At 40.9% G+C, this 23182-nt stretch overlaps 1 protein-coding gene across 5 annotated transcripts in view; it reads left to right on the forward strand.

Annotated features, from left to right (window-relative positions):
* The window catches only part of dnah9 (dynein, axonemal, heavy chain 9), a 426092-nt gene that overhangs the window by 383264 nt on the left and 19646 nt on the right, over positions 1 to 23182 (forward strand). For all 5 annotated transcript variants that reach the window (XM_062056457.1, XM_062056460.1, XM_062056461.1 and 2 more), the window contains 4 exons: positions 8394 to 8564; positions 12966 to 13148; positions 15534 to 15787; positions 15862 to 15997. In XM_062056457.1, the coding sequence (XP_061912441.1) occupies positions 8394 to 8564; positions 12966 to 13148; positions 15534 to 15787; positions 15862 to 15997 (744 nt within the window). The remainder of the gene's footprint in view (positions 1 to 8393; positions 8565 to 12965; positions 13149 to 15533; positions 15788 to 15861; positions 15998 to 23182) is intronic.

A 23182-nucleotide genomic window follows, 5' to 3' on the forward strand; every position in this document is an offset into this window, starting at 1 on the left:
AAGCTTGGTGTGGCGAAGCTTGTCGTGGCCATGGTTGGTCTTGGCATGGTTGGTCTTGGACTTGGTATGGTTGGTCTTGGACTTGGCATGGTTGGTCTTGGACTTGGTCTTGGTATGGTTGGTCTTGGACTTGGTCTTGGCATGGTTGGTCTTGGCATGGGTCTTGGCATGGTTGGTCTTGGCATGGGTCTTGGCATAGGTCTTGGCATGGGTCTTGGCATGGGGGGTCTTGGACTTGGCATGGGGGGTCTTGGACTTGGTCTTGGCATGGTGTGTCTTGGCATGGGGGGTCTTGGACTTGGTCTTGGCATGGTGTGTCTTGGCATGGGGGGTCTTGGACTTGGTCTTGGCATGGGGGGTCTTGGACTTGGTCTTGGCATGGTGTGTCTTGGTCTTGGCATGGTGTGTCTTGGTTTTGGCGTGGAGCTGCGACTGGCGGCACTGGGCGTCGTGGAGCTGCGACTGGCGGCACTTGGCGTCGTGGAGCTGCGACTGGCGGCACTTGGCGTCATGGAGCTGCGACTGGCGGTACTTGGCGTTGTGGAGCTGCGACTGGCGGCACTGGACGTCGTGGAGCTGCGACTGGCGGCACTGGGCGTCGTGGAGCTGCGACTGGCGGCACTTGGCGTCGTGGAGCTGCGACTGGCGGCACTGGGCGTCGTGGAGCTGCGACTGGCGGCACTTGGTGTCGTGGAGCTGCGACTGGCGGCACTTGGCGTCGTGGAGCTGTGACTGGCGGCACTTGGCGTCGTGGAGCTGCGACTGGCGGCACTTGGCGTCGTGGAGCTGCGACTGGTGGCACTTGGCGTGGTGGAGCTTGGCGTGGAGCTTGGCGTGGAGCTGGTGGAGGTGGCCTAGCTGTAGGCTGTGGCTTGGCAGGTCGAAAGACTGGTGGTGGCGGCCGTGCTGGTGGCTGTGGCTTGGCAGGTCAAAAGACAGGCGGTGGTGGCCGAGCTGGTGGCTGTGGCTTGGTGTGATGAAAGACTGGTGGTGGTGGTCGTGCTGGAGGCTGTGGCTTGGCGTGACGATGCTGAGCCACCCCACCTGAACAATTCCCAGCCCTAGACCCCCCTCAAGGAGCAGATACCAGACGCGCGCCCTGCGGTCTGGAATCGTTTCTTTGGGTGGGTCTAGGGTGGTCAGGAGGGGGGCAGAATCCTCCCCTCCAAACTGTCCAAAAAGTCTTTCTTTCCCCCCCACCTGGGCTTTTGTGGGTGAAAAAAAAATTTGTGACTTGGGCGTGGCTTGAGTCCTGGGGGGCGGGGCATGGAATTTGGGTGGCTTGGATTGAACCGGTAAAGAATTTGGAAAAAAAATCTCCAGGTCTGTGGAGTGCTCCTTGAGCTGCCAGGCTGGCTGACTTCCATTTCCGCCCGGAGGGGGAGGAGCCCGCAGGAGTGATGCATCCTGTCCACTCGCGGAAGTCTTTCCTTGGCGACGTTTCTGGGGCGGGAGTGACGCGCCGATCGGCACCAGCTTGCCTCCGGGCCCCCACATCATCCCCCTGCGCTCCCTGGGGGAAAAGCGCAGTGTTTCCGCTTCCATAGCGTGCAGGACTTCCCACGCTCCCTCGTCCAATTTTGCGGGAGAACTCTTCTGCTGGCGACATCTGTCAAGACTTGGTCTGTGGCGTGGTTTGTTCTCCCGTGGTGCAAAGGAATTGGACCAAACGTGGCGTGCAGGTGAGGACATGTTTAATATATTAACTCAAAAAAGGCTCAAAAGGGGATAAAGAAAAAGCGCTCACAGCGGAGGGAAAAAAACTTGACTATGAAAACAAAAGGCGCGCACAATGGCGGAAGTACAAAACTAGACTATGAAAACAAAACACTAGCACAAAGGCAAAAAACTATGAACAATAACAAAACTTACTTGACATGACAAGACGGGCAAAAGGAAGAGCAGCATGGATCATGAGGGTGAACAGAGTGATGTCGCCAGGCCGTCTGCCTGGCAACAATGGCCTTAAATACTGGTGACATGATTAGTGAAAACGTGAGACAGGTGCGTGACATGAGGATGTGAAACAGGTGCGTGACAAGACAGGTGAAAACTAATGGGTGACCATGGAAACTAAACCAAACAAGGAAGTGCAACCAGGAACTAAAAAAAGAGCCCAAAACCCAAGCAAAACAAAAACATGATTAACACAGACATGACACATGTAGAGTTGGGTGTCATCCGCATAACAGTGAAAGCTAACACCGTATTTGCGTATGATGTCACCTAGCGGCAGCATGTAAATACTAAAGAGTGCAGGGCCAAGAACCGAACCCTGGGGAACTCTGCACGTTACCTTAACATAGTCCGAGGTCACATTGTTATGAGAGACACACTGCATCCTGTCAGTAAGATAAGAGTTAAACCAAGACAAGGCTAAGTCTGACATCCTAATATGCGTTTTGATACACTCTAATAAAATATTATGATCAACAGTATCGAAAGCGGCGCTAAGATCAAGAAGCAGCAACATAGATGACGCATCAGAATCCATCGTTAGCAATAGATCATTAGTCATTTTTGCGAGGGCTGTCTCCGTAGAGTGATTTGCCCTGAAACCGGATTGAAAAGGTTCACAGAGATTGTTAGACGCTAAGTGTTCATTTACCTGCTGTGCGACAATTTTTTCGAGGATTTTCGAGATAAACGGAAGGTGGGACACCGGCCAGTAGCTCACCATGAGGTCAGGATCGAGGTTAGGTCTTTTGAGTAGAGGATGAATAACCACTTTTTTGAATGCTAGGGGAACAGTACCAGTGGAAAGTGATAAGTTTATAATATTTAACACTGATGGACCTAATAAAACAAAAAGCTCCTTGATAAGTTTCCCAGGAATTGGGTCAAGTAAACATGTTGTTTGTTTTGTCCCATTTACACATTTTAACAATTCCTCCAATGGTATTTCATCAAAGAGAGAGAAACTATTTTGGAGGGCAGTGTCCGTCGTATATGCAGTCGTATCTGTGTTAATAGAACCCAGTTGTAGCTGAGATGCATTGTCTTTAATCTCTTTTCTAATGACTTCAATTTTCTTATTAAAGAAATTCATAAAGTCATCTGCTGAGTGGGTGGAGCTACTGGGAGGAGTCCCTTGTTGGGTTAGCGATGCTACTGTACTAAACAAAAATTTAGGATCATTTTTGTTGAGGTGGATGAGATTTGAGTAATATTTAGCTTTAGCTGAGGTAAGCATGCGTTTATAAGTTATTAAACTATCACTCCATGCTTGATGGAAAACCTCAAGTTTAGTCGCACGCCATTTGCGTTCCAGCTTTCTACATGATAATTTCTGGGCTTTAGTTTCTTCTGTAAACCATGGGGTACGCATTTTAGGGGTCCTTTTTAGCTTTAGCGGTGCTACACTATCAATGGTGTCGCGCAGGGCGTCGTTAAAGTTGTTAGTGAGGTTATCAATAGAGCCCACATAATTTGGGAATGGTGCCATTACCGAAGGCAGTAGGTCAGTAAGAGTCGTCGTTGTGGCAGCATTAATGTTGCGGCTGCTATAGTAGTTATTATTATTATTATTAGTTTGTTGACAATGAGTCAGAACTTCGAATTTTATAAGGTAATGATCGGACATTACTTTAGTGTACGGGAGTATCGTAACTTTGGAGGTGGTGACACCCCTGACGAGCACTAGATCTATCGTATTACCGTTGCGATGCGTGGGTTCATTTATTATTTGTGTAAGACCACAGCTATCAATTATAGTCTGGAGCGCCACGCATGGAGGGTCCGATGGGGTATTCATATGGATGTTAAAGTCTCCCATTATGATTATATTGTCGGCGTGCGTCACTAGATCAGCAACGAACTCTGAAAATTCATTGATAAAGTCCGAATAGGGCCCTGGGGGGCGGTAGATGACAGCCAGGTGCAGAGGCAGCGGTGTGACAAACCTCACAGTAAGCACCTCAAACGAGTTATATTTATTATTTAGGTCCGAGGTAAGGCTAAAGTTTTTGTTGTATATTAGTGCAACACCCCCACCCCTTTTAATGGGACGGGCAATATGCGTTCCCGTATAGCCAGGAGGAGACGCCTCACCCAGCGCAAAAAATTCGTCTGGTTTGAGCCAGGTCTCGGCTAGACCAACGACATCAAGATTGTTGTCTCTAATGACTTCATTAACTAATAACGTTTTGGAAGACAATGACCTTATGTTTAAAAAGCCCATATTATAGGTGGTGGGCTGTTTCGAGGAGTTTTTGTTGAAAGTATCCGTAGTAGCAATATTAATAATGTTACGTTTATTATGCGTAGTGCACTTTAAATAATTTCGACCATATCTAGGAATTGATATGACAGGAATTTTTAGATTGTTTGCCACCTCAGTAAAATGCATGTCCACCTCTGACGCAGAAAAAACATTATGTGAGTTGTATATTATTCTAAGAGAATTGCTATGTGTGCAGGGATTATCCAGCCTGGCGCTGGCTAGTTCTATCTTAACAGACTCCTTATTAGCGCTTCTTTGTGGATTAGCATTTAGCTTTTTCGTTAGCCCCGCTAACAACAACGCCTTTAGCTTTGTTGTTAGCCCCGCCCGACACCCCCGCTTCTGCTTCCGAGCGCACCGCTTACGTCTCTTTCGTTGACGGTCTCCGCTGGTAGTGGACGCCGCTGCTTCAAAGGCCACTGCTAGATGTAGCTCGCGAAGAATTTCCAAGCTAGCGAGTAGGTCCACCGTACACGCATCTTTCAGCCCAAAATGGCCCGATCTCTCCACATCCAGAATCGTAAGTCGGTCGTAAGTGATCACGGAGTGAACACGCTGTGAGCCAGCCATGAAATTGACTGAATTGAGGGGTATTTTTGCCAAATCGGTCTACACTTCCAGGAGCGCTCGCAAGAAGCTGCCGCCATGAGGCGCAGCCATCTTGGAAAAAAAAAAACACATTTTTACACTCTACACACAGACGCCCAAATTCGTAGGACTCCCTTCATGCTGCCGCACTCGTACACATCACATACAACAGCTCCACCTCTTAAAGGCACACAGTCTCACGTGTCACAGTATGGTGGTGTTTGCTATAACTTTTTTTGACCACTTTATATATCCGCCATTTTTGTTCTGACGATGCCACAGATGGGAAAAATGAGTTAACGTTTAGCATCTTTATTATTTAAAGTGCTACACTTCATTAAAGTCTACTGTTCTAAAATCCAAAGTTCTACTTTTTCTTGTATCGATAAAATCAATCGAATCCCTTTAAAAATGATCTTGGATCGATACCTATCTCTTGGAAGGCAAACTTGCCGAGCACAGATCGATACACTTGAAATGTATTTATTTATATGTATATATACTGTATTTTTCGGATTATAAATCGCAGTTTTTTTCATAGTTTGGCGGCGGGTGCGACATATACTTCGGAGCGACTTATGTGTGAAATTATTAACACATTACCGTAAAATATCAAATAATATTATTTATCTCATTCACGGAAGAGACGAAGCAAAATGTCAGCAATCGTCACACACACGTCAACCAATAAGAATTTGGCGGGGGAGGGTCATGGCAGAAGTGCATTGTGGGTCATGGGATGCTAACTGCTATATGCTATATGCTACTGCCGTAGCTATTAAAATGGATCATGTGTACATTGGCGGTAACTTATAAAAACTGAACAAAAAGGAAATCATATACTGCAGATTACAAGCTGGACATAGTGAAATATGCAGCAGAGAACGGCGATCGAGCAGCAGAAAGAAAGGACGCTAGCGGGGCGCATACCAGGAGCGACAACGAGGAAGAAGATTTCATGGGATTTAGCGATCAGGAGTGACAGATTGTTTGGTAAACGTATAGCATGTTCTATATGTTATAGTTATTTGAATGACTCTTACCATAATATGTTACGTTAACATACCAGGCACGTTCTCAGTTGGTTATTTATGCGTCATAAATAATAATTGAGCCTGTTGTTCACTATTCTTTATTTATTTTAAATTGCCTTTCAAATGTCTATTCTTGGTGTTGGATTTTATCAAAAAAATTTCCCCCCAAAATGCGACTTATACTCGAGTGCGACGTATATATGTTTTTTTCCTTCTTTATTATGCATTTTCGGACGGTGCGACATATACTCCGGAGCGACTTATACTCCGAAAAATACGGTATATATATATATATATATATATATATATATATATATATATATATATATATATATATATATATATATATATATATATATATATATATATATATGCGTAAACCTTAAGTGACAGAGTCAAGTCACAATTTAGCTGGGGTCATTTGTGTCAAGTGCTGCCGCACACAATAAGGACTATAAAAACACAATTTATTTATTACAAAGGCCATCCAATCCCACATAGCCATCTGGAGTTAACTTATTGAGCAGTATATCTCTGAGAGACACAGGAGAGGAAAGGAGTGACTCAGCCATTTTACTTAGTTTTAAGAAATATATCGGTAAACATGACAGAAGACATCAAACCAGCTGACAAGTGTTTGCGTATAAAATGGCAACATCAAGAGAGTATGACAAGTGAAAGTTTGTTTAATGTGCTGCCCAACACACAAGCATATTGATCTTCATTAAAGACCAGCAGATGGAAAATGCCTCATTAGCAACCCGTCAAGTGTGTGAATTTTCAGCCACAAACATCTCATTATTTATGTTTTTTCTGTCCTTTTGGCAGCAACACTTTTATACCGTAAGAAGATATATCCATTTAAAATAAATTGATGGGGGAGATGCCACGGACCAGGTGGAACACATTTATTTTTCTAACAAAGGATTTCCATAGCTATTTTAGTCTAAAAGCCAGCTAGTGATATTTCCATGACTTCAGTAAATAAATGTATTAAAAAGAGTTCATTTTTATATTTGGTACCTGATCAAAGCATTAAATGTTAGGTTTTTTTAATGGCAAAATTAAAGTTAAAGTTAAGTTGAAGTATCAATGATTGTCACACACATACTAGGTGTGGTGAAATTTGTCCTCTGCATTTGACCCATCCCCTTGTTCACCCCCTGGGAGATGAGGGGAGCAGTGGGCAGCAGCGGTGCCCGCGCCCGGCAATCATTTTGGTGATTTAACCCCCTATTCCAACCCTTGATGCTGAGTGCCAAGCAGGGAGGTAATGGGTCCCATTATTATAGTCTTTGGTATAACTCGGCCGAGGTTTGAACTCACAACCTACCGATCTCAGGGCGGACACTCTAACCACAAGGCCACTGAGCCTAGTGGTTAAAAAAGCTTACCTGGCACGCTGCCATTTTGAGAAAGCCATATCTTGACAAGCACTATACAATGATTCCTAAAGGTCACTTAGGGACTTAATGTGTGCAAGTCAAGCCCAAGGTTGTAAAGGATGATGAGCACATAAAGTGTTATGGCTTCTTGGATGAAAACAGTGTCTTAGCAACTAGTGGCTCTGAGACTATGTCAACACTGCAGGCCAAAAGTGGCCCAAATCAGATTTTTTGGAGATCTGATTTTTTCCCAGCTGACTGTATACACTGCAAGTAAAATGTGATTTGTATCAGACTCCATTGTAAACACACAGTGGCCCCAATGTGGCCCCAATGTGGCCTCGACTTCACTTGTGTGCGCACTTCGATAAAGTGAAAACAAAGGAAGTTGACTGGGAGGAAGTCGCTATTACTACGAAATAAAGTAAAAATAGCAACACCTTAATAATTAGTGTATTTTTTTACGTAAAAGTAAATGAAAGTAATATAATGTATGAATGGATGTATGTATATACTGTAATATCTTTTTATGGCTGTTAAGTAGAGGGGACAGGGACATAAGCGTGGCTCTACGGGAGCTTTATTTTTCAACTCACAGCATCAATTCCGGTCTTTCAACAATCGCCATTTCTTCAGAATTAAATGATATATTCCTATATTACATATAGCTTATTATTTACGCACTATTTAAAAGTGATGCATTGAAAATGTGGTCGTCTTGAATAGAACCGTGATGAAAATATACATTTTTCCAGCACACGAATGACCTAGCTCACCCAAAGCCGACGAAAAAATCACATTCAGGTCACATTGCGTTTTGACAGCAGTCTCATTTGAAAGGATCAGATTCCAATCGGATTCAGGACTACCTCCTGATGTGGCCTGAATCTGATGCCAAAAGATCAGATTTGAAGCACTTTGGAGCATTTAGACTGGCAAAAAAATCAGTTCTGTGTCACTTGAGGGCAAAAAAATCAGATTCGGTGTGCAGTGTAAACAGAGCCTAATTGTTGTAATGCAGTATGATTGTAATATATTACAATGTATCATGATGTTTAAGGGAGACGCTTTAGTAATTTCCTGTTAAATGTGAACATCGTGGGGGAAATAAAGATGAAAAAGTGTCAGGAATGATATGACATGGATTTCTTGTTCCCCCCCCAGTATATTGATGACACCTTACCTGCAGAATCGCCCTATCTGTATAGCCTTCATCCCAATGCTGAGATTGGCTTCCTCACGCAAACTTCTGAGAAGCTTTTCCACACAGTGTTGGAGTTGCAGCCCAGGGATGGAGGAGGCGGTGAGGGAGGAGGGATGACTCGAGAGGAGAAGGTAAGGATGAATTATACATCCGTCTGTACTGGAGGCAGGGGGATTTGTGGTTAGAATGTACTAGTATAACCTCTGAGAGCAAACATGTTCTAGAATACTAGAGACCACTGATTAGGTTTGACTTTGAAGCAATTTGTCCCATCTGAACATTGTTCTGTACATACTTTCATACTATCTTAGAAATAAGTGTGATTTCATAATAAATGCTTACATCTCCTGTGGGGTCATCCATGACATCCATATTTTTGAATGTGTCACACAAAAAGCCTAAGGAAAAGCAAACCACATTAAAAAATGAATGGTTTGAGCTGCGATCTCGTGACATTTGGGCTCAAGGTAATACCCACATATGTCTTGTCATGAAAACATTACAATTCTCCAAATGTGGAAAATTGTTAGCCTGAACATTTTGGGTGTTGGAATGGTTTAAGCGGGTTGAAAAAAATGAAAGTTATAAGAAAGCTATTGGGGAATTTGTGTTTGAGAAATGTGGGGATCTTTGGGATTTGGAAAGCCTAAATGTTTTGATGCTGAAATAGTTTGAATGGGAGAAGAAATGTGGAAAAATTACTCAATTGAATTGCAAAATTTGGGGCCAAAAAATGTGTCATTCTGGGGTTTTTGGAATGTAGGAAATAGAATGAATGATCTGAATATTTTGGTGTTGGAATGGTTCATACGGGTCAGCAAATGTGGAAGTAGGAAAATTCTTAAAGGTCAACTGCACTTTCTTTTGGAATATTCCTTTTGTTCACAATGCCTATAAGAAGACAAAAGGTTTTTTTTGGTTTTTTTTGCATTCTAACTCGTAGAAATTGGTCCCTTATAGGTGGCTAATAAAGCTGCTAATTAGAGCAATCCATTCTCCTTCTAAATCACTTTAAAAATGCATTCAAAAACCGCCAACAATGCTTCATTTACCTTCCATAACCCGTGTAATAACCAAGCTGTAGCGACGATGTTATTGTAAGAGCGAACACTGAGGAACTATTTTTCTAGCATAGGAACACATTGCCTTGTGACGGCATGCTACGGCATTAGCCATAAGCTAGCTTCTGTGTCAGCAGCTAAATGACTTTTGAGTTTGTAATGCACAACACAATGCAATAGGACACCAGTCTGTTCTGACTGAAAAACATGAACAATCATATTACAGTATATGTAAAGTATTATTCCATGTTTTGTTTGCACACAGCTAGCCAGACAGCGTATGTACTGTAGTTGTAATAACAAGCCTGATTTCTTGCGTGTATCATGATCAATATTATAGTGACTAGTGCCGTTTTTTACTTTATTTTATTTTGGGTAAGCTCGCCATTTGGGGCGGTATAGCTCGGTTGGTAGAGTGGCCGTACCAGCAACTTGAGGGTCCCAGGTTTGATCCCCGCTTCCGCCATCCTAGATTCTGCCGTTGTGTCCTTGGGCAAGACACTTTACCCACCTGGTCCCAGTGCCACCCACACTGGTTTAAATGTAACTTAGATATTGGGTTTCACTATGTAAAGTGCTTTGAGTCACTAGAGAAAAAGCGCTATATAAATACAATTCACTTCACTTAATTTATGTCGCCGCAGCTTGGCTCCAACTTCACACCGGTCCTGACTCCCTCATCTTTCGTTTACTCCACGTTTCTTCGCGCTTGCTTCTAAAACCAGTAGTTCATCCTCCGTATATTCAGTTTTAAAAAGATACGTTTTTGAATCCTCATTTGTCCAAAAATAGTCGTCTTCGTCGTCAGTTACTATATCTACCATGATTAGAGCACACACAAGCCTTTGTTTCTGGAAGTAGGAACACACATTTGTTGCCGGAAATCAGGAGTGCGCTACTATGGGAACGGAAATAAAAGCACTGATGAAATAAGTTACAGTAATGCTTAAAATGACAAAAATACAGTTCATATTGAAAATATTACATATTATTATGTGGGTGTCTATTACTACATTATATATATATATATATATATATATATATATATATATATATATATATATATATATATATATATATATATATATATATATATATATATATATATATATACTTGCAGTGTGTATATAAAACATATTATATATTGTTATGAATGTGTCTATTACTGCATTATATATATATGTATATATATATATATATATATATATATATATATATATATATATATATATACTTACAGTGTGTACAGGGCATTAAGGCAAGAATGTTGACTACTATTAGTCGCATCTTGCAAGCGTTTTTTTTATCATCTTTAGAATATTACAAAAAAAAGATGTGTGTAAGAGTCTTTCATAATGGTAGGCAAAATTCCAAAAAAGTGCAATTCCACTTTAAGCTCAAGTGGAATTTGTGTTAGGATAGGAAAAAGTGGACCTTTTTGGGGTGTGAAAAATTGCCTTTTGCATTATGATTAGATTACCCGAGGCTGAATATTTGATTGACAACTAAATGAGTGAATCTGTAAACTTTAAAAAATATCTAAAAAACGAGGCAATTTTAAAAATGTTATTCTGTTGTTCTGAGTTGATCTGGATACTTCTCCAAACCTCTGAGCGAATCGTTTTCTAGTGTTATTGGAGACTTTACTGGTAAATGAACTGACTTCTGACGCGCTACTGTTACAGGCCCCAACGATCAGCAGCTATTGCTGCGAGCCCCTTCACCGTTCTATACCACTCAGGGACGGTCACACTAGCCTCACACAGCAGCCCTAGCTAGCGAACAAACAGAGGGTAGAATTTACATGTAAATAACAGATTGATGTTGACTGAAAATTAGCTTACCCTAATTGAAAGTCCAACAGCCGCCACTGTTGCTGTTGCACTGATAATTTGTCATGAAAACATGTGTAAACAGATACGTTTGGAAGTCAAAGCTCTGCTACCATGTATTTATTGCTACTGTAGAGGTGTCTCTAACGTCTAGAGACACCTGTGTGGATAAAAATAGATATTTTCAAGAAATGCCTTTTCAACATTTCATGAAATTTGGGATATGAACCAATAAAACATTTAATATGATTTAACTGTTATTATCTAAAAGTTGATGAACTTCAATAGTGTATTTAACAAAAATTGAGCAGCATCTTGAGGTTTTACGCTAAGATCAGTCATGCTAGTCAGTTTCCATGGAAACTGAAGTCCACCGCCTTTCTAATATTGACACTCTTTCAAGTCTGATTTAACACGCGAAGTCCCAGAGAAGGGTCAATTGACATTTTTACCTAGAAAACACACAAGAGGGTCATTTGACCCCTAGTCCCCCCTGTGGACACTCCTTTTGTTATGAAAATGTGGCTGTTAGTGGCACACGGCAGGGGGCCACTTGAGCCTGTGTGGGGGAGGGGACCTTACAGCTCAAGCTTTAGTTCTGAGGTAGGTTGTGTGTGTTTTTGCAAGGATCAACAGAATGAAGGGATCAACACTCTGACATTTATTGTTAAAAAAAATACAAAACAAAACATATTTACAAAGAATGAAAAAGCAACTGTTTTCCCAGTTTTGGTGTGGAGGGTTGTTGCAGAAGCAATTGTTATTTTTGTGTGCCAAAAATAGTTTAAAAAAAAAAATTTACAAAGAAAAAAGCATATTTACAAAGAATGAAAAACCATGTCCATGTAAACGTGACTGACATACATTTGAGCAGTCACTCACAATCCTGGCACCGCCATTGCTCCTTTCGGCATTTCCCACATGTATAATTTTTCTGTCTACCTAGACAAACTGCCCCTAACAGCCTCATTACCATAACAAAATGAGTGATTAGTGTATTCGGGAAAAGCGTCGGGCCAAATGACCCCTCTCTGGGTCTTCTAGGTAGACAGAAAAATGCTGGGACTTCTAGTGTTAAAGTATGCCAAATTGAGTTGGTATGTTGGTTCTGTAGATGTTCTCCAATCACTCCTGTCAAATTAAACATCTTATTATGTGTGACCTTTGAATCTTGTCTACCAGCTTTTAGCAATGGAGGCCCCTTTGCATTTGCTACATAGCTGCCAACCTCAGTTCAGATATCTGAAGTGAAAAGTCCATCGACGTAATGACCTCACATTCTTTGTTAGCCACGTAATCCACAGATTGATTACGGATGCTGTTTGCATTGCGAAAATGTTGACACAAACATTAGCTTTCATCACCTGCCCATAAAAATATGATGTGATTTTTCTCAAGGGATTAGAGTGTTATTGAATGCAAGGTGCTGGCATTGCAAAAACAATTTAATGAATATTTATGGCTCTTTTTATTCAAAACAAAACACTGTCAGGCAATGTTAGTGCTGAATTGATTTGACATCATCCTTTTGTGAGCGTTATCTTGTCAGCATCTTAAACCAAGGCGTTACTTTATGGAATTAAAACGTTTGTGTTTATAATCCAACTGATCCATCATCATATATGTATTTATTCTCAAGGTGCGTTCAGAGCTGGAAGAGATTATGGAGAAACTCCCTGAGGAGTTCAACATGGCAGAGTTGCTGGGTAAAGCTGAGGAGAGGACTCCATATCAGGTGGTGATGCTCCAAGAATGTGAACGCATGAATATCCTCACCCAAGAAATTAGACGTTCCCTCAATGAGCTCAGCTTAGGTCTAAAGGTAGGAACGATTTGAATTCAGACAGTCAATAATAATTCATGATTGTAAGAAATAAGTGCAGAGTTGGCAATTAGTGAAACAAGGCCATTTTATTTACACTATTCATGAACACTTGAGATAATTGGCTTTTGGGTGAAACTTCAGGGTGTACTAGAGTAGATCCCCATGTATTTGCAGTTTTGAATTTATAAGCCCACAAATATGCATAATTTTCTATTTTTTTGTCCCCAATTTTTTTTTTCGCATTTCATTTACCTCAAGTTAATAGTCCAGAAATATATGTGATAATAAATTGTTGACAGAGACGTGACATTATATAAGAAGGTGGCACTTGTGTGTTGCTGGCTGTGGCACTGGCTTTAATGTGGCTTTGACAGCCAACTTGTTACAATTCGGAATAAAAACTTGCAGTGAGGTGAACACAAATTATAGGATCGTAAATCATTACTGGAACTACAACAGGCAAGCAAGCAGTGTGGATCATGTAGACGTGACTTGGAGAAACCTTTTCTCTGACGGCGTTTCAATTACTCACAGATTTTCACTTTTTGCAGATGACCAGAGAACGTAACCTCTGCAAATGGCGAGTATATACAGTATTCACTGAACCGCAAAATTTAATAAAGTGTATTTAATGAATCGACCAATACATTTTCTGGTTCAATAAGAAATATTATTTATTTGTGTTCTTTATCATTATGCTATTGAAATGTTGACTTCATGAGACCAAGACCAAAACTAACAATTGATTAACATCAATCAAAGTTTATTTTAACATTACCTCTCTATTGCGACAAACTAGATGTTCTCAGAGGTAAGTGGGTTTCGAGCCTCACAGAGTGTCATCAGCAGCTTTCTTTCCCTAAATCTGCGGAAATACAGCATTTGAACAGCAAATAGACATTGTTCAAGACCTGATGTTTAAGGGGCGATTAAGGGAGACTTCAAAAGCTGTTATCAGGCTTCGGAAGCTGTTATCAGGCGTTCAAAGCTAAGAGTCTAAATACAGCGATTTAAAAGCCATGGTGCCATCACATTATTCAATGGATTCATATTTTGTCTTTACATTGAAATAAAAGTGTACTGGTGGAATATTAGCTATGGAGTACCGGTCCATCGTATTACTGCTGTGTCTGAATTGGCAGATCAGGATTATTCTAAAGAAAGGTCCAGGGTTCTACTCTGACATAGATACATCTCTAGATCCGTATCATCCTCATGAACCATGTCGTGGCTGTCACATGTATATATCTTTACTATCAGCAATACATGCTCTCCAGTAGCAAAGGGGGAAAGGACACGCTGATTATTCCTCTGTGCCAGCGCATCCATCTGTTTACTATCTTCCTCCATATTTTCTTATCCCTTGTGGCATTATTGTTTATGTACAGATTATTTTTCCCTAACACATCAAGTACTGTAGCTGAGCAATGTCTTCTCCAACCAATCTAGATTTATTCCAAACTATTTTATCCCTTGATCAAAAAAAGCGCTGATTTCCTAACATGACCCAGATGTTGGTAAAGTTTTAATAAAGCCACCTCAAAGGGAGAGAGGTTTGGCTTTTGATTGATTGATTGAAACTTTTATTGGTAGATTGCACAGTACAGTACATATTCCGTTCAATTGACCACTAAATGGTAACACCCGAATAAGTTTTTCAACTTGTCCACGTTAATCAATTCATTGCTCCAAATCTTTTTTGGAGCATTTTTTGACCAGTTCACCAAGGAATCTAGCAATATCAGGACATTCTTGTAAAATGTATTGTTATAAAAATGTTACATGTTAAATTATTAGAAAACAATAGTATATATATTTTTTTTTTTCCTGAACTCATATTATTTTACTTCACACCAATCCTAAAGGTGAACGATTCTCGAACCATCCAAGAATATGTGTCCATAGCACAAATACGAAAAAAAATATATACATTTGTCTTTTATTTTTTGAACTTCACAAAAATGTAATGATAGATGATTGTTTTTTCAATTCCTCACAATATTGAATTAGACTTTCTTATCACAAGGTTTTACACAAACGACAATGTGTTTGTAAGGTACAGTGGCCGGTTGATTATTTTTCTATAATGTCTCTCTATTACAATAAACCTTTCTTAAAAATTGACTGCTCGTCAACCTATAAAAACAGCACGGGATAAAATACAGTACATTCGGTATATTCCCAGTTTACACCACAACATGTAACTTTAAGCTTGGCTGAAAAAAACAGTCTGGTTAATTTTGGCTCACAAGACCAGAAATATTTATTTTTGTGACTCCACTGTTTATGTATATATTAAGCATGCAGATCTACATTGAAGCATAAAATAATCAAAATGCATTTGAAAATCCTTTGAAATGCAATTTATTCTGTTTTCCTCAGGGAGAACTAACCATGACCAATGATATGGAAAACCTTCAGAATGCTATATTTCTGGTGATGGTGCCAGATACTTGGACCAAGCGTGCTTACCCTTCCATGTCTGGACTGGTTTTGTGGTTCACTGACCTGCTGGCCAGAATCAAAGAGCTGGATGTTTGGTCAACTGACTTTGTCTTGCCCTCCGCGGTTTGGCTGGCTGGCTTCTTCAACCCCCAATCTTTCCTCACTGCAATCATGCAGGCCATGGCTCGCAGGTATTGTACTGATGAGCAGCTTAAAATCCTGTCATCTCGTGATGCAGTAATTGTAAGTTGTATTTGTATGTCAGAAATGAGTGGCCTTTGGATAGCATGAGTCTACAGTGTGATGTCACCAAGAAATATCGTGAAGACCTAACGTCACCACCTCGCGAAGGGGCTTATGTTCATGGGCTTTACATGGAGGGTGCTCGCTGGGACACACAGGTAAGTTTAAAGTTTGTTATTTGATTTTCGTATGAAACTATGGAGTAGATCTTCCCTTTTTTGTTCTAAAGGCTTCCTCCATTTGTTTTTTTTGGAGTACGTCTCTATAGGGATTTCTTCCATCCAAACGAGATAGAGGCCAGGCAAGAATTGTTGCATCTGAAATGTGTTCAATAGAGTCAATAATGAAAATAATATTTTTTTCAATATAAAGACATTTGGATCAAATTCTAACTTCTACAAATACACAAATGATGGTCCACAAACTCAGCCCCGAACTGTTTAACTTAAAGATCTTGAGGTACACATTGTTGTGCAAACATTGACGAATGGGAGTTTGCACTGAAAAAAAGGATGTGACCTTCAAAATACATAGATTGAAGGAATGAATTGGAAAACACAATGAGGCCATAGCTTGATTCCTTACCTACTTCAATTTCAAATTTGACAATCAGTACTTTTACATGCGCACTATTTTTTTTATTATTACATGAATTAACTTGAAAGTATTTTTTTAACGCATGTAAACAACTTAAATGGATCATGTTTAAGTATTTTAAAAGCTTGGATTAACATAACTAGACTATGCAATAGAAAACCAGTTCCCTCTTGCATGTAATCGACTGATTAATACAATTAAGATAGAACATTTTACCTTACTTGTTAGATATAACTCATCATATGCCCACTATTTAAAGCCACAAACATCAGTCTCATGACAGAGTGAGACCTCTTTATCGTCGTGGTGCATGACGGTATTGTAGTTGCTTTCAGTCAAGCACAATAAGAGGGCATGGCAACTCGCAGGCGTACACAGAAAGTAACTATCTTTTTTTGTTTTTCCTCAAAAAATATCGTCGCAATGGCACTGTCTTTTTCATCAAGAGTTTAGAAAATTAAAAGGAATAACACCAGAAGCTCCAGGTGGAGAAAGGAAGAGCCTGGGAAAGAGCATCTACTCGAAATACCCACCTTGGTACAGTCGTCAATCTTGGACATCACAAATTGCCCAGTATTAAGATAGGACTGCCAAATTAGGGATGCAACAATTGACTGGTTTTACTAATAACCGTGATTAAAAACTCCAGTTATGTATTCGCAAAGCCTCCACTACAACGTGTGTTTAAGTTCTCCTCACTCGTTATAAACAGAAATTTTGCTGGTACATTTTTTCGTTACAACTTGCACAAAACGAAAACAAAGTTACAACAGTGGTGCACACACTTATACGTACCCATAGAGAGAGACGCTGTTATGCTATAGTAATGGTAATCATGATTATTTTCACTGACTCAGGTACCTATTAGTCACTCATCAAAGTAAATCCATTCACTTGATTCACTCATCACAAAATGCATGTGCTGAACCTCACGATTCACTCATCAGAGCGCACTTTATTGGCGACTGCACGAGTCTCGCCGTCATCCATCATAAGGCGCATGGGTAGAGACTCGCACACACTACAGTAAAAAAAAAAATTACATTAACGACAAAATAGAGGAAAACACAAATAAGCCACGTGAGCTCTGGAAAATCCTCAACAACCAGCTTCCTGGTTGCAGCCAGAAACTAAAAACCAGACTCACCAACATCAACATCAAAGAGGGTGACTCCCTCATTACAGACAAAATAGAGGTAGTAAGCAGACTTAACACCTTTTTCACCAGCATAGCCACAACTCTAGTCAACAAGCTGTCCCACCACTCTGGTCGCTTTGGTGTAGAACACATTAAAGCCTTCTACAGAAAGCTAGGAGTATCCAACAACAATTTCAAATTAGAGATGGTCTCAACTGACGAGGTGCTTAAAAAATTGAGCGCGCTCCACCCAATATCCCCTCCAGAGTCCTCAGGGACTCTGCCACCACCATTGCCCCAATCATCACGCACATAATAAACCTATCAATTACTCAAGGCCAAGATAGCAAGAGTAACTCCCCTCTTTAAAAAAGGAAGCAAATTAGAACCTGGCAACTACCGACCTGTTTCTATTCTCAGTTCCATTTCGAAAGTAATGGAGAAAATAGTTTATGAACAGGTCGATAGTTACCTCGTCACTAATAAACTCATGTACAAATTCCAATCCGGCTTCAGAACTAACCACTCCACTGACACATACCTTCTCTATCTGACCGACCACATCAAACATGAGGTGGACGCGGGCAAATATTGCGACATGGTCATGCTGGACCTTCAGAAGGCCTTTGACACCGTTAACCACGCTATACTGTTGGATAAGCTCAGAGCAATCGGATTTCATAAAAACTCATTGAGCTGGATGCAATCTTACTTGGAGGGGAGGGAACAGGTGGTAGAGGTGAATGGCATCGTGTTTCCCCCCTCTCAGTAAGCTGTGGAGTCCCCCAAGGCAGTATATTAGGGCCTTTACTGTTCCTAATATACAGTACATAAACGACATGTCATCAGCATGCGACTGTGAATTGTTCTTGTTTGCGGATGACTCGGCCCTGCTGGTATCCGACAAGGACAAGTCACAGGTGGAGAAAATCCTCAGTGCTGAACTCTGTAGAATTTGCACCTGGCTCGCTGACAACAAGCTATCCATACACTTGGGTAAAACGGAATCCATCCTGTTTGGGTCCCACATCAACCTTAAGAAAGTCAATGACTTCACTATAAAAGTGGGTGACATTGTTATCATCAGGAAAGATGAGGTCACCTACCTAGGTTTCTTTCAAGAGGCTAATCTTTCCTGTGATAAAATGGCAACCAAGGTAATCAAAAAGGTCAACCAACAAACAAGATTTCTCTATAGAATCTCCTCTCTGGTCAACAAAAGCACCATGAGGATTCTGGCGGGAACTCTCGTTCAACCCTTTTTCGATTACGCATGCACCTCCTGGTACCCTAGCACCTCCAAAACCCTCAAATCTAGACTCTAAACATCCCAGAACAAGCTAGTCAGATTACTTCTAGACCTCCACCCCAGATCACACCTCACTCCAACCCACTTCTCCAAAGTGGGCTGGCTCAGGGTGGAGGACAGAGTAAAACAACTTGCACTGAGCCTAGTCTATAAAATCCGCTACACCTCCCTGATACCGAAGTACCTGTCAAACTACTTCCTTAACGTAAATGACCGCCATAACCACAACACCAGGGGGAGCTCCACTAACCACGTTAAACCCAGATTCCGATCTAACAAAGGTCTTAACTCATTCTCTTTCTATGCCACATCAAAATGGAATGCACTCCCAACAGGTGTAAAAGAAAGGGCATCTTTATCGTCCTTCAAAACTGCACTAAAAGAACACCTCCAGGCAACGTCAACCCTAAACTAACACCCTCCCCGGATTGTTAATAATCAAATGTAAATAATCAAATGTAGATACTTTTTCTCATGCTTTCTGATCTCTCTCGCTATGTCAACTACTTGCTGTACATACCCTACCAAGTCAGTCCTACACAGTTTCAATGTCCATTTCTCTGATGATGCAATTGTTGACGACTGAAGTGTTGATATCAACCAAACCTAAGCTCCCCCTCCCCCCTCCGCATCCCACACCCCGGATTGTAAATAATGTAAATAATTCAATGTATATACTCTGATGATTATCTTGTGTGATGACCGTATTATGATGATAGTATATATCTGATAGTATATACCGTAATTTCCGGACTATAAGCCGCTACTTTTTCCCTCGTTCTGGTCCCTGCGGCTTATACAAGGGTGCGGCTTATTTACGGCCTGTTCTTCTTCGACACAGACGAAGAGGATTTCGGTGGTTTTAGTACGCAGGAGGAAGAAAATGACACAATGATTAAAGACTAAATTTTCATATACCGGTAGGCTGGTTATTTTGATAACGTACAGGCGAGCACTTTGTATTACTTTGCACCGTTGTATTATTTGTACTCTGCACGAATGCTGTTCGCCATGTCAAAGATGTGAAAGTTTGATTGAATGATTGAAAGATTTATTGTTAATAAATGGGAGGCTTTGCGTTCCCAAACAGTCATCTCTGTCCCGACAATCCCCTCCGTGGTAGCAGGAACCCCTATATACTACGCTAATTACACATCAAAACCCTGCGGCTTATAGTCGGGTGCGGCTTATATATGGAGCAATCTGTATTTTCCCCTAAATTTAGCTGGTGCGGCTTATAGTCAGGTGCGGCTTATAGTCCGGAAATTACGGTATCTGTATCATGAATCAATTTAAGTGGACCCCGACTTAAACAAGTTGAAAAACTTATTCGGGTGTTACCATTTAGTGGTCAATTGTACGGAATATGTACTTCACTGTGCAATCTACTAATAAAAGCCTCAATCAATCAATCAATCAATCAATCAATCAACAAGTAATCCTATTTAAAAACACCTGCAAAAGTTAATGCTTCACAATTTTAGAAGTACCAGCATTAAGTCTACAATTGTACTGTCGACTTCATTCTTTGTTCACAGTTAATTATATTTAAAGTCACAATAGTTAACTGTGTTGTAGTTTTCGCCAACCACTCCTTATGTGCGCCCTGTGCAACTGCTAATAATATTATTGCAATTTGAATGAGATCACTATAGATTGTATTCAGTCATGTGATTTTTGAACAGAAGAAACCCAATTGGTGAACCGCCAAACCAACATGGATACTGTGCAGCAAACATAGTGCAAACTATCTGAGTATGCAAGGGGCCTACATTGTGACTTGAATATTAACCAAGTATTAGTGATTGTTATTATAAGCACTAACACAGACAAACTATTTATAGCAGCGCCATGATCACAAGCATGTGTGCCAATGTTTACATCATCGAGTGGTAACCTTTTTCCTTGCTTCCCTGCTCATCAAACTTTAAAGGCCTACTGAAACCCACTACTACCGACCACGCAGTCTGATAGTTTATATATCAATGATGAAATCTTAACATTGCAACACATGCCAATACGGCCGGGTTAACTTATAAAGTGCAATTTTAAATTTCCCGGGATATCCGGCTGAAAACGTCTCGGTATGATGACGTTTGCGCGTGACGTCAATGATTGAACGGAAGTATTGGGACACCATTGTGTCCCAATACAAACAGCGTCTGTTTTCATCGAAAAATTTCACAGTATTCTGGACATCTCTGTTGGTGAATCTTTTGCAATTTGTTTAATGAACAATGGAGACAGCAAAGAAGAAAGCTGTAGGTGGGATCGGTGTATTAGCGGCTGGCTACAGCAACACAACCAGAAGGACTTTGAGTTGGATAGCAGACGCGCTATCCGACGCTAGCCGCCGACCGCACCGATGATCGGGTGAAGTCCTTCGTTGCGCCGTCGATCGCTGGAACGCAGGTGAGCACGGGTTGTGATGAGCAGATGAGGGCTGGCGTAGGTGGAGAGCTAATGTTTTTAGCATAGCTCTGTCGAGGTCCCGTAGCTAAGTTAGCTTCAATGGCGTCGTTAGCAACAGCATTGCTAGGCTTCGCCAGGCTGGACAGCATTAATCGTGTGGTTACAGGTCCAGGTTTTGGTTCGGTGTCTCCTGATAGTAGAAGTAATAGTAGTATTGTTGATCTTCTGTCTATCCTTCCAGTCAGGGGCATGTCTCTTCTCTTTCTATCCGCTGTTAAGCACGATGCTATCACGTTAGCTCCGAAGCTAAAGTGCTTCACCGATGTATTGTCGTGGAGATAAAAGTCACTGTGAATGTCCATTTCGCGTTCTCGACTCTCATTTTCAAGAAGATATAGTATCCGAGGTGGTTTAAAATACAAATCCGTGATCCACAATAGAAAAAGGACAAAGTGTGGAATCCAATGAGCCCTTGTACCTGAGTTACGGTCAGAGCGAAACAAGATACACCCTGGCATCCTGCACTGCACTCTAATCCTTCACTCTCACTTTCCTCATCCACAAATCTTTCATCCTTGCTCAACTTAATGGGGTAATCGTCGCTTTCTCTGTCCGAATCGCTCTCGCTGCTGGTGTAAACAATGTGCAGATGTGAGGAGCTCTTCAACCTGTGACGTCACGCTACTTCCGATACAGGCAAGGCTTTTTTATCAGCGACCAAAAGTTGCGAACTTTATCATCAATGTTCTCTACTAAATCCTTTCAGCAAAAATATGGCAATATCGCGAAATGATCAAGCATGACACATAGAATGGACCTGCTATCCCCATTTCAATAAGAACATTTCATTTCGGTAGGCCTTTTATGTAGGTCCTAAATAATTATTCTCACCTGGATAATAGAAGGATGTGGATGTAATCCGACAATTGGTACATTTAGACCCGTTAATGGCAAGAATGACACAAAAAGATGCTTGGTTTCACCTTTTTTCTTTCTTCGTGAGGGTTATGAGTCATTCTTCATCCAAACGAGAATATATGAACATCCTATCAGTCAGCATTCTGATAGCAGACATTTTACAGTAAGTAATGTTTTATTATGTTTGTTGGCTCTAATGAAGTCTGCAGTGAGTAATAATCAGTAATGTTGTTAAAAAAAAGCAAATGTTGTGATGTGTTTTGAATATTAATGCACCGCGTATGCCTAAAATTATCAAAATACATCCATCCATCCATTTTCTACCGCTTGTCCCTTTTGGGGTCGCGGGGGGTGCTGGAGCCTATCTCAGCTGCATTCGGGCGGAAGGCGGGGTACACCCTGGACAAGTCGCCACCTTATTGCAGGGCCAACACAGATAGACAGACAACTTTCACACTCACATTCACACACTAGGGCCAATTTAGTGTTGCCAATCAACCTATCCCCAGGTGCATGTCTGTGGCTATAATTATCAAAATACGTAAATATTAAAATTATTACATATATACTAACATCATGTATATAAAACCTTAATGGATGTTTTGAAGGGCTTTGTTGGCAGAATAGAGCGACTTCCATAGGCTCCATTGTAAGCAGACTTCTGATCGCATGTATTTAATATTTAAAACGCATAAAAAAGAAGTTCCCCCTTAACTCTTTTAGGCTTTGCTCACATTTGCTTTCTTTTATTTAGACTCACGGAGTTGGTGCTTTACAAAACACTTGTTGCAAAAATGCATTTTAAGAACCATGAAACAAGCTAAAATACAAGATAATACTGTAATGAAATGGGAAATACTAAACGCATAATAATTGTGATAATTGTAAAACCGTGATTAATACTTAGAGTATAATCGTACAGATAAAATATGTAATGTTGCAATCCTAGCCCAAATACCTGACCTTAGG

This window comes from Entelurus aequoreus, linkage group LG08 (assembly GCF_033978785.1).
Source record: "Entelurus aequoreus isolate RoL-2023_Sb linkage group LG08, RoL_Eaeq_v1.1, whole genome shotgun sequence".
Classification (NCBI taxonomy): Eukaryota; Metazoa; Chordata; class Actinopteri; order Syngnathiformes; family Syngnathidae; genus Entelurus; species Entelurus aequoreus.